Here is a 12,681-nt window from a genome sequence, read left to right as displayed (position 1 = left end):
CACCAACACAACAATCACACAGACTGGGATTATATTAGTGATTGGCTCTGAGCCCCTTTTTCTATTGACTGATGAGGACAAGCAGGAGTCTCTGTGGATTGTGATGTTTGCAGACGACGCTGTGATCAGTAGGGAGAGTCGTGAACAGGTGGGAGAGATCCTGGAGTGGAGGAGGTATGCTTTGGAGAGGAGGGGAATAAAAGTCAGTGGAAGCAAGACAGAATCCATGTGTGTGAATGAGATGGAGGCAGGTGGATAGGTAAGCATGCAGGCAGCAGAGGCAGAGTTTAAATACTAAGAAAAGAGGAAGGCCACAGAGAATGTTTATGGATAGTGAAGGAGGACATGCACATGGTTGGTGTGACAGAGGAGGATGGTAAGGATAGGGTTTGATGGAGGCAAATGAGCCACTGTGACAAACCCTAAAGGAGAAGACTTTTAAGGAAGTATTTAAGAAACACAAATGAACGGTGCAAATATAAGTGAGTGTAAGAGTGTGGGGACCTTTAAAGCTAATAGTGTTCAGCCTGCTAGGTTTTTTTCTTCACTTAAATTAGCACATTGTGTTGGATTTTCTAACCAATAGGAGGCTACAAAAGCCAGACAGGTTTATTTGAAAAGTTCGTGGCAGTTATTTTTTATAGCATCTTCATTATGGAGAATGAAGAAGCGTGTTGATGCTGGGTAAGGTTTCACATCCACTGGATCAGCTCTGTGTTTCATCAGCTCTGTCCATCACGTCACTGACTTACAGTAAATCTGCTCTTCGTGTTTGCTCTCAGGTGGAGAGCATGGTGGTCTCCGTGTGCAAGCCCAACGAGGTGGACAAGTTCCGCATGTTCATCGGCGATCTGGACAAGGTGGTGAGCTTGCTGCTGTCGCTGTCCGGGAGGCTGCTAAGGGTGGACACCACGCTGGACACACTGGACCCTGATACGGAGCACCACGAGAGGGTGAGGGTGATGAGGGTGGAGAGAAACGAGGACAAGAGCAGATGTAGACAGAGTGGACTTGTAGTGCATCAGGTTTTGTTTTTAAAATACCTCTATTCTCCCTCTCCATTTGCCCTGTAGCTCCCCCTGCTGGAGAAAAAGCGTCAGCTCATGAGGCAGCTGTCCGAGGCTCAGGACCTGAAGGACCACGTAGACCGCAGAGAGCAGGCTGTGAGCCGCGTGCTGGCCCGCTGCCTCTCTCCAGAGCAGCACAGAGACTACAGGTGGGATATATGCCCAGTGTGGCAACATAAACAAACCCACCGGTGGAGAGTTCCGGTGAGAGCTCACTTTTCTTTCTGAGAGTGTAGTCAGGAGTTCTGGAATGGGTTCATCTGGAGACTGGAAAGTGTCACAGATCCTGCAGCGTCTGGTGAGTTCTCTCTGGACCTTTGAAAATCCAGTGGAGATGGTTTAAAGTATCGTGCCAGACCGTATCCAGGTCGCCAAGGGAAGCCATGAAGCCAGATATCGGGATGACTCTAAAAAGTCTGGGTCATGTGCATAATGTGTGTTATGACCTGGGTTTTTAGTGGGGTTGTCTCTGAGCATGCACCTGAGCTCGTGCAAACCATGGGAATCTGACTGCTTCACTAAATATAAGCTGAGCTCAATACATTTTCTTGTGTTGAAGGGCAGCGTGTAACAGACACTAAAGCATGTTAAAACTCCATAAATCAAAGTATCAAAGCTAAACATTCTACCTCAAACGTCTTAATAATATTCACTGTGGGTTTTTTGTGTTTTTCCCTTCGGCAGCCACTTTGTGAAGATGAAGGCCGCCTTGCTGGTGGAGCAGCGGCAGCTGGAGGACAAGATCCGACTGGGAGAAGAGCAGCTGAGGGGGCTGAGGGAGAGCCTGGGACTGGGGCTGGGAATGGGCATGGGCATGTCGATGGGATATGGACAATATTAGGAACAACAAAACTTGAAAGCGGAGAAGAAGGAAGGTTTTTTTTTTTTTTGTAGACTTTACTTGGATATGAAGAAAAGGAGGTTTGGTGATTACGATTTCATCTGTCTGAGAAAAGGATGCCATTTCTCATCAATTTTCGTCGTGAACCTCCGCTCTTATTTTGAAGGAAAACTGCATCACTTGTTTTGAGACCAAGTATGAAACCATTGCTAGGAGCTGATTAACTTGGAAATAACCCGGGCTGGCTCCATCTGCAGATAGCGAAATGGTCACCTTGTCTAAAACTGACTGCCTTACAGATTTCTGAAGTCTTCATGTAGCTTCACATTTAGCACCTCAAACTGCTTTTTTAAGGATTAGCAGACTTGTACGCAGAGAATTCAGGTCCAACACCAACAGCTGAATCAGCACCCTGCAAGGCTCTAAGTAGGTGAGAAGGAATGGAGGTCTCTCAACAACAGAGACCAGGAGAGAGGCACGAGTCCAAGGTGTCAAAATGAAAAAAGACTGTTATTATCATTAACTACAGACTGCAGTGGAGGGATAAATCTAAAGATCTACCAAAACATATCAACAATTAATCTCCAGGATATGCGATCTGAGAGCACAGAGCATGCTCAGTGTTGGAAATGGGGGGCGATCTGTGAGTGAAACAGCTGGTGAAGATTCATAGTGAGCGGCTTCTCGTGGACCGAATGGACACGTGAGAAAATGTTGTACCCTCTGCTTCACGTTATGAACCACGTACTGTAACATTTATTGTCCTCTAACCAGTATCGCGCCACGCTGCCAAAGACATTTTTGCTTGTTGAATGTGTCACTAAGACGCTGCTCACTTTGTTGTTGTTGTTTTTAATGTATTTAAATCTCCTGGTTCAGAGAATTAAAGGATTTTTTTGGTGCTTACATTAACCACACTAAAGCCAATATTGTGAAATGCCATTTGCAGGATTATTAACAGCTAAACATGTCATTTCTACAGCCTTCAGCAACACATATACTGTTTTATCTAAGCATCATATTGTCATATCACTTTATATTCTTTTTACTGTAATATCTGTGGCTGTAAACATGTGTTACTGTGTGGAGTTTGACACTTCACTGACTTGTTCTGCCACGGAGTGACCGTTATGTACAGAAGATGCGTGTTTATAATGTATATAGCGGTTTTGATATTTGAAATGACTGGAATAGGTTGTAAAAGATGAGAAAGAAGACCGGAAGGAGTTGAAGTTTACTGTATATTTTGGCAATGGATGAATCCAGATAAGTGTTTGGTTTATGCTAAACTAAACTTTGTGCATCCTTTTTCATTTTTTCTGTCCAATAAGCTTGTTCAAGCAACTGTAAAGTTTTAAAAATGTTTTTAAGTCCACCATTTTTGCCCTAAAATTTGTATTCGAGTCCCAAATGTTGTATAAATTTTGGCTATTTTTGATAAGAAGATTTAAACCCTGTCAAACCCTTTCAGTATATATACGGCTACATCTAGCAGCCAGTTAGCTTAGTTTAGCATTAATGACAAGCTCGACTCTTTTTCTGCCAGCAAAATTAAATAATTAACACATTGTATTTTGATTATTAATCCATAAACAAAGGATTGAACATGTGAAAACTGCAGTGTTTTAAAGCTCTACCTCTTGATGCTAATGGAGCTAGCACCTTGGTATTTAGGATTTAGCGGCTAATTGTTTTAAGTTGTTTATTTTAGCCTTGTTTTAAAGTTCAGCTCAAATTAAACAAAACCAATATAATCAGTGAGTCATAAAGTAAATGTTAAACACAATTTAATATGAATTATTATAAAAGCATAAGGTAAGTTGATACTGGAACAAAAGTGTAAAGACCTAGCTACTTGATGTGTAGTTGTTTTAGCTTGTTTTGGTTTTGTTTTAACTTTTAGGTAAACCACAAAAAAACACAAAATAAACCATAAATAACCATTAAACTGTTTAAATATAAATTAAATTTAGATGAATTAAAATTATATGAATAAAGCAAGCTGGATACAATGTGTTAAATATTGAGCTTTAAAGTGCAGTTTGTACACATTAAACAAACAAAATGCAGTGTTCCCTTGTTTCAAGTCTTTCTGCTAAGATAAGCTAACACGCTCTTGGAAGTAGATTGATATATGTGGTGTCAGTTTTCTCATCTACATTTTATCTAGAGAGCAGATACAACCCTGTTTGAAAACTGAAATTTGTGTTTTTTGTTGACAAAATGGAGAGAATTCAGCTTTCCTGAAAGGGAGAAGAACTTCTAGTTAATTGTTTATTGTTACAACCCTCCATTAAACTTTAAAACAACTTCTGTCTTGTAATTTGGGATTTGTTGCCAAAATCCAATTCCAAGCTTTTTCCACTGGCCTAAACCTCAGAAAGGAGTCCAGACCTGCCTGTCTGAATAAATACAAATTCAAAACTAGAAGAGCAAAGCCCATTCCAAAGATTTCTAAGGAAAGTGATGCTGAAGGGAAATGAAACGGCTCTGAAACGCTTTGGTCCAATCTGTTTGATCATTTAACTATTGATCAACTGAAGCAAAGAACAAACCTACATTTTATTCCATTATCATTTCATTTTCTTAAGATGTCCAGTTAAACTTAAAACTGTGTTACTCCCATGTTTTGTACATATTAAATGTATTCCTGCTCTATAAATTGACTGGAAATGTACTGATTTGAAAGGAGAGGGACAGAAAGTTGCTTATTGGACCTGAGAAAGAGAATAATTCTTCTGTTCATGTTTCCATCTGTCATTTTGATTTAATACAAACCATTTTTTTTTTTTGTCTCTTTTTGTAACATGCATTACTGAAAAGGCCTGTTTTATACCTGTAAAAACACTCATCTGAGGAAAAAGTACCATAAATAATAATAATGATATTTTAAACCAGCTTTGGGTCTCCTGCTGTGATTTATGCCCTCATGGGTAAAAGCTCTCTTCAACTTGTCCCGTGCTGAAATGCGTTTTCCTCTCGGGGCGGGGCCATTCTTCAAATGTGGTTGGGCGAAATACGGGGTAAATGGAGGTTGACTGATGACGAGGGGGAGTCATTCAGGAGCTCTGCAGGATCTGGGGAGTTCTCCTGAAGGGAAATGATCTCTGTGTCATTAATACTGAAGCTCTGTCTAAATTGCTGAATGGAGCAGAGGCCAGGAAATACAATAAAATCGTACAGTGTCATGAGTTGTACGTTTAAGGAGCAAAACTGCCCCAGTTTAATGTTTTGGTAACTACCAAAATTATTTTTTATATCGGTTTAATGGTTAATCCACCAGATACACAAGCTATTTAACTAAAATGATGTTCTTAATGTTAAAATATAATTATTGTTATTAATGAATTCTGAAAATTACCATTTATAAAAAAAGACCAATAATAAAGCACATTATTATTATTATTAATATTATTGTTATTATTTTTGTCCTAATTGCAGTTAATTACTTGCATTCCTGAACAGAAAAAAATTGTATTTGCAATTTGTATTCAGCGTTTTCATAAAAGTTAAATTTTTATGCATTTGCTACTACTAAGGTCATGTGGTTTAAGGTCTTTTGTCCTCCTCACTGGAAAGTGACTGAAAATAAAAATGGGTGTCATTTTACAGATTCTGCATATCCGTATCAGTGAAATGCATCCAGATTCTGCTCTTTTTCTGATTCTGCCCATTTCTTCACTTTCCCGATGAACTTGCATTTAAATCCAGCCCTCTGTACTACTGCAGTCTCTATCCTTGGAGCATCTTTCTCCCTCCCCTCTTTCTTTCACATAGTGGTATGATCCTAGTCTGGCTTGGAATGTGATGATGATGACCACAGATGGGCAGTAACGCGTTACTGTAATCCAATGACTTTTTTCAAATAACGAGTAATGTAAGGGATTACTATTGCAAAAATGTAATTAGATTTCTGTTACTTTCCCGTAAGCACTAGGGATGGGTATTGAAAACCGGTTCTTGTTGAGAACCGGTTCCCAGTGTTTCAATTCCTTGGAATTGTTTGCCATTTTTGCAAACGATTCCCTTATCGATTCCAGTCGCCCCGAATGACGTCACTACGTTGCGGAGCGTCATTTACCTGGCAGGAAACATGGCGCCTAAGCGGCTCAAACGCTCAAAAGTTTGGTTTTGCTTTACGAGAATGGATGACAACAGGGCAACTTGCAATACTTGCAAAGTAGATATTTCATTTAAGGGAGGAAACACTACGAATATGCAAAAGCATTTGCTCACAAAACACACGATAACCTGAAATAAATGTCGTGTTTTTAATTCCGCTCCGGACTCGTGAATCTCAACCCAGCAGCAGCGGTAACGTTTGCACGTCCTCTCCCGTTAATGCGGCAGGTAAATAATCAACTAACAGTGCATATTATGTTAGCGCGATCTGCCTTATTACAAAACCTGCCATTACTGTGCATTTAGATGACCATGATGAGACAGACAGACAGAGTCTGGCTCAGATGCTGGCAGTTCTCGCTGCAGTCTACCGGTAGCGTCTCCTTTCAGGCCAGGATAGACGAATGTCACCAAGCAGTGACTAAGTTTGTGGTCAAAGGCTTGCACCCATTTACCACAGCAGATGATTTTCGGTAAGTGAATGTGTTTAATTGTAGGCAGGGACATTACTGGATATTCTTGTGTAATTGCTACTGAATAATTGATGTTATACTTTGTTATTGCTACAGAAGAATATTTATTTTATTATTTTACATTTACAATTTTTTTTCCTGGGGACCCTGTGACACCCCATTGAAGAGCCGTAGGCTGTGGATCTCTTAAGATCTCACTGCTGGGTTTGTAAGGCCATGTTACTCCTAAATTTCTATCTTGTTCAAAGAGAAGATATAAAACAAAGTTCTAAGCTATTCGACCTTAGTGTTCTCCTTTTTAAAAAGAATCGATAAAGAATCGAATCGTTAAACAGAATCGAAAATGGAATCTGAATCGTGAAAATCTTATCAATACCCATCCCTAGTAAGCACATTGCGTTACTGTGTTACTAAACCATCGTGATTCTGTTTGTGAGAGTGTCTCATGACAATGACGTAAACCTGGGGTGATTCTAGCATCAGAGCTTTGGGGGTGCTGAGCACCCAGAAAGCTGCCCAGCCAGGCAAGATAAACTTTACTCATCACGATAAGACTTCTTCTCTGTTAATCCCTGCATCCACCCGAACTCCTCCACAGCATTTTTAATTTCTCTCTGATATTTGGGCTGATTGGGACCTGATGAATGTAAAAACAAAGTTGTTGTTTTTTTTACCTGATTTTTGTTTCTAAGAAATTACGATAGAACAGTAGCAGTATATTGTCCTCGTAAGTGGATATCAGGCCCTTGTAGAGCAAAATTGAGTATTTTGGTCTAAATAACCCACATATGTGGACGCCAGGTCCTAGGAGGTTAAATGTCTCCAGTTCTCTCTGACTGTCTCTTTGGTGCATTTAAACCCCTGTTCCTCCCTGTCCTCGTCGTCTGTTGTCTGCAAATTATGTTATTAAATCATAAGATTCTTAAATTCATCAAGTCTCTCTGTGCCTGGGTCCTTTTCACAAAACATGACATCACTGTTTTGTACATTTTAACACAATTTAATCCCCACATTTGTGAAAGTCTGTGACAAAACCATCAAATCTGATAAAGGTTATTTAAATGCTGCAAAAGAAGAATGGATTGGAATAGAAAAAAATACATATCCTAACCTTAATTACTGGGGGAGAATAATGAATGATGCTCATAGTGAGTAAAACGTAAACTGAGTGCATTTTTTGGACAGAGATTCACTTTTAATGTGTATGTATAATATAATACAGATACATTAAAAAATACACTCCAAAAATAGAAGAGTCCATGAAATGTACAAATGTGCAAAATATTAATAAAAAAATTATAAAAATTGAGGCAACTTTGCCTATAGTACAATGTATAGAATGGATGAAAAAATCTTTACTGCAGATACTAATTTTACTAATTTAATAATACTAATTTTGTGTTGTAAGATTATAAGTTTCATGCTTTCATAGTGGTACTTGGGAGAACTTGACATTTTTATCAGGTGGTACACACTGTAAAAAGTTTGAGAAACACTGATAAGCTTAAAACATTTTTAGAATATAAACTGCTTCTCTTTACAGCTCCTCACTCCACCAGGGCACTTTCACCAGGGGCGGTTCTAGGATCAGAGCTTTGGGGGTGCTGAGCACCCAGAAGGCTGCCCAGTCAAGCAAGATAAACCTGTCTCTGTCAGTCCCTGCATCCTTAAATGTTGTCCCGAGTTCTCTCTGACTGTCACTTTGGTGCATTTAAACCCCTGTTCCTCCCTGTCCTCATCATCTCTTGTCTTCGTCTCCGTTATCAGTCATCATAATTTTACCATCTCTGTGCAAGTCTGCAAATTTCTTTATTAAATCATAAGATTCTTAAATTCATCAAGTCTCTCTGTGCCTGGGTCCTCGTCACAAAACATGACATCACTGTTTTGTACATTTTAACACAATTTAATCCCACATTTGTGAAAGAAAAGCAAAACACTTTTTGAAAAGTCTGTAACAAAACCATCAAATCTGATTAAGGTTATTTAAATGCTGCCAAAGAAGAATGGATCGGAATAGAAAAAATCCTAACCTTAATTACTGGGCGAGAATAATGAATGATGCTCATAGTGAGTAAAAAGTAAACTGAGTGCATTTTTTGGACAGAGATTCACTTTTAATGTGTATGTATAATATAATACAGATACATAAAAATACACTCCCAGAACAGAATAAATTATTACAAATAAATTATTACAAAATATTAATAAAAACTATAAAAATTGAGGCAACTTTGCCTGTGGTAGAATGTATACAATGTATGAAAAAATCTTTATTGCAGATACTAATTTTACTAATTTAATAATACTAATTTTGTGTTGTAAGATTTATGAGTTTCATGCTTTCACAGTGGTACTTAGGAGAGCTTAACATTTTATCAGGTGGTACACACTGTAAAACGTTTGAGAAACACTGATTAGTGTATGTGTGCTTTTGGAAAACATTTAAAGCTGCTGTACAGAATCTTTGAAACAAGCTTAAAACATTTTTAGAATATAAACAGAGCTTCTGCTTCTCTTTACAGCTCCTCACTCCACCAGGGCTGTTTGGCACTTTCTGATAGTGTGCAAATGTGATGTACGTACTGTGGCAGTCATACAGACAACTGGACGGTCCAAAAGTTGGCCTACCTATTACTGGCTGAGGTTTTAGTAGAGTTGTGGCTGAACCACATAAAAATATATCATTAATTTTAATCTCCCCAATCAATGATAATGTTATGTTGGAATGTTGTTAAAGAGGGTCAAAAATGTTTCAACCCAGTTTGTTTTGCAGATTCTGTATAACAGCTTTAATATAGGGAGGACACAACTTCCAGATTGTGTGAGTAAAATAAGTTGTGTTTTTTTTTTCTTTGCCAGTTTAACAGTTTCTGTTGCAAGGTTATTATCGTTAACGAAAACTAACGAAATAACGAAAACTAGAAGTGAAAAAACATTTTCGTTAACGGAAATAAAAAATAAAAACAAAAAAAGGAAAACTAACTAAAACTGTAATGAGTGTTCACAAAACTAACTAAAATTAACTGAATTTATAGCAAAAATGTGTTTAGTTTTCATTGATGTGTGCGTGTCATACAAGAGTCAAGGGTGAAAATGAAGTTTAGTTTCCATATTTTTTTCTTGCTGTCTCATTATGCCAGCAGGTGGCAAGTACGTTAGTCGAGTCGTCTGTGTTGCTACTCCATCCACGCGCAGAATCATGTCAAGAAAGGTCGGGAGAAAGCGCCACAGTCCAATTTGGGATTACTTTGAATATGACTGTGTTTTGGATAAAGCAAGTGTCTTGTAGTGGAAAGAGACAAATTATGAGGGACATTTCTAAAGGGAAAAAAATCCCACAAACCTTAAAGTGCACTTGAAAAGCTCACACATGAAGGCTAACCTAGCTTACCTTGAGAAGGTAAGGGAGCACACTCAACCCTCATCCCCAGAAAACAGAAGCTAACCCCAGGCAAGGCAGCGTGATGCATCCCGAGACAACAGGACTGGGATATCTACATAACTGTGTGACTCAATTGCCTTCAAAAAGTTTATCAATTCACTTGAACCAAAATTACGAACACCCGGTGCTGCAAGAGTTAATAGTCTCATTGGGGCCAAGATATACATTTTATAGTTGCCTGGTATCAATGGTTGTTCATCTGCCTTTATTTATTTATTTAAAGAACCCATAGGTGGGAATGTGAGTTGTCTGTCTCTGCATGTTAGCCCTGCGACAGACAGGCGACCTGTCCAGGGTGCAGGGTATGGTAGCTGGAATAGCAACATACCCAAGGATAAGCAGAAGAGAATGACTGATATGATGAAACTGGGATTTTGTTACACTTAATTACTGCAAACACAACTAAAACTATAACTGAAACTAATCAAAACTAAACTGAAACTAAGGATTTTCAAAAAAATAAAAACTAAACTAAACTGGCAAACAATTGGTAAAAACTAATTAAAACTGATATAAAATTGAAAATCTGAAGTCAAAACTAAATAAAAATAAAAACTAATGAAAATTGCAAAACTATTAAAACCCTGTTCTGTTGTGCCTGTCACTGTTCCCTGTCTGTTTTCTTACCTGGTTCTTCCTGACCTTGTACTTTCTCCTCATGTTCCCCTCTTTCCTCTCTCCCTCTTTGGACTGACAATCATACACAAATAGATTGTATTCAATTAGATGGAAAATTACATTAATATGAAAAAAATTCTATTAAGATCACTAACAAAAAGTCCTGTCTCAGTGTACTTTCAACCAAAAGGCAAATAACCAAACCACATTAACATCTAATAAAAGATATAAACATTGAAACACTGATCCAACATTATTCTTGATTGACAGATCATTTGATTTTACACTTTTACCTGAATGTGGCTCCTTTTTTTGAAAAAACTTCCTTATATCCATTATGAACCTGGCTGTCTCTCTGTATATACACACACACACACACACACACACACACACAACAGGAGTTACAAGGTTAATGGGCATTCAGTCAGTTAGCTAGTTAGTATCCATTTCAAACAGGACGGTGGTAACAGCAGTAGGCTGCCGACAATTTAAAGTTTTCGATTTTAAATAGGCTATATACATTTTAATGGGAGCAACAGGACGGTCAAATGTCGCTGAATTTACTACAGAGCAGGACGGATTGTAGGGTAGCAAACATTGTCGCAAAACACGCTTTCAACACTGCAGGTTACCTGGTGTAATGTTTTTCAGCTAAAAAGAAACATGGTCTGACTCCTACCTAACTTTATTAAGAGTAACTGAAGGTTAAATGCAGCTAACATGTCCTGTTTTAAGCCAGGCACTTACACCTCTGCTCTGCTGCGTCTCAGCCACCATCGCTCTGGCAGCAACGGCGCCAGTGTTGCCAACTCCTCAGTAAGGAAAATCGCTATTGGTTGTCCTAAAAGTCGCTAGAAGTCGCTAAATGACGGCATCACCTAATTTGCATAATTGGTCATGCTAATGTAATTGTAATCTATGTTGTTGGAGAGAGAAATAACATCGTGGAAGAGACATAAAGTGAGTAAAAAACGTCCTAAATGCATTTAGAATTTATTTAGAACTACTAATTAAATTTATTTTAGCAATTATTGTTTTTTTAATGTCACAATTCCAACCCTGCTCCTTTACCTGGGCTTGGACCGGTGTTGTGCCAAAAACTGATTTCCAATGTTTCCGTGTATTTTTTTATGTGTAATATCTTTATGTATGTTGGTAAATAGACTTCGGTGAACAGCGTTTACAAAGGGGTTATATATGGAATTCAAAAATTATCTGTTTTTTCAAGTATCTTTACAGCTCTGTGTTATTGTACTTACATTATAACCAATCCGGTCCTTTATCCTCGTTTAAAATATTTTTACAGAACTATTGTCATATTTGCTGCCATTTCTGCTGTCCTCCTGGCCAGCTTACTCTGACAAAATACATTTTTAATGTTAATGAGATTTTTTTTTAACTGCATAAATAAAGGTTATATAAAAGTCACTGCCAAAAACTGATTGCGGCTTCTACCTTGTTACACGAATGTTGTTTGTGGCTCAATATGACTTTATGTCATCCATGAGGGATGCATTTAACATATGTTTCACATATTATAGCCGAACAAGTTACTTATAGCAGTTTAAATACGAGCAATCAGTTTTTGGCAAATACCGGAAATCACTTTTTGGCAGACAATCACTTTTTGGCACAACACCGGCAAAAGTGACCTGAAATAGGCACTCTGGTGGAGTTACTTTGTGTGTGTGTGTTTATAAGTAGTTTTAAACCTTGTGATCCACAAAACAGCATAAGAGTAAAAGAGTAAAAGAAGAACTGACTGCGTTACAGCACCCGCTGCTTGTTGAGAGTAAAAGCGATATGCGCTTTCACGTCTTTTTTTAGGGGGTCTGAAAACTCGCTAAATATAGAGACAAAGTCGCTAAGTTGGCAACACTGAACGGCGCTAGAGCCAGAGTAGGGGAGAGGCGAGCTGGAACAAACCATTTTGGGAGGGGGGGTTATCTATACTTTTGTTGTTAAAATGTTACGTCTCAAACAAGTACAGTACTGTATGCTTTTTATATTTTAGTAGTGTGTCACACAAACAGCAAATATTGTCAAAAAAAATAAGAAATCTTTGGGGGTGCTTTGATTCATTTTCGGGGTGCTGAAGCACCCCCAAAAATGGGC

General features: G+C 38.3%; 1 protein-coding gene and 1 long non-coding RNA gene across 3 annotated transcripts in view; one reads left to right on the top strand and one right to left on the bottom strand.

The window, feature by feature from the left end:
• Positions 1–4,217, top strand: part of shroom4 (shroom family member 4) — a 103,680-nt gene extending 99,463 nt beyond the window's left edge. For both annotated transcript variants that reach the window (XM_085153777.1, XM_085153778.1), the window contains 3 exons: positions 783–953; positions 1,074–1,216; positions 1,752–4,217. In XM_085153777.1, the coding sequence (XP_085009903.1) occupies positions 783–953; positions 1,074–1,216; positions 1,752–1,908 (471 nt within the window). In that variant the 3' untranslated portion in view covers positions 1,909–4,217. The remainder of the gene's footprint in view (positions 1–782; positions 954–1,073; positions 1,217–1,751) is intronic.
• Positions 4,218–8,097: 3,880 nt separating this feature from the next.
• Positions 8,098–12,681, bottom strand: LOC146522498 (uncharacterized). The gene is made up of 3 exons (XR_014873070.1): positions 11,199–12,681; positions 10,860–10,921; positions 8,098–10,638 (listed from the first exon to the last, which is right to left on the bottom strand). It is a non-coding gene; the product is annotated as an uncharacterized LOC146522498 (long non-coding RNA).

This window comes from Neolamprologus multifasciatus, chromosome 3 (genome assembly GCF_963576455.1).
Source record: "Neolamprologus multifasciatus chromosome 3, fNeoMul1.2, whole genome shotgun sequence".
In the NCBI taxonomy this organism is placed as follows: domain Eukaryota; kingdom Metazoa; phylum Chordata; class Actinopteri; order Cichliformes; family Cichlidae; genus Neolamprologus; species Neolamprologus multifasciatus.
This window is presented reverse-complemented; position numbering and strand designations above follow the sequence as displayed.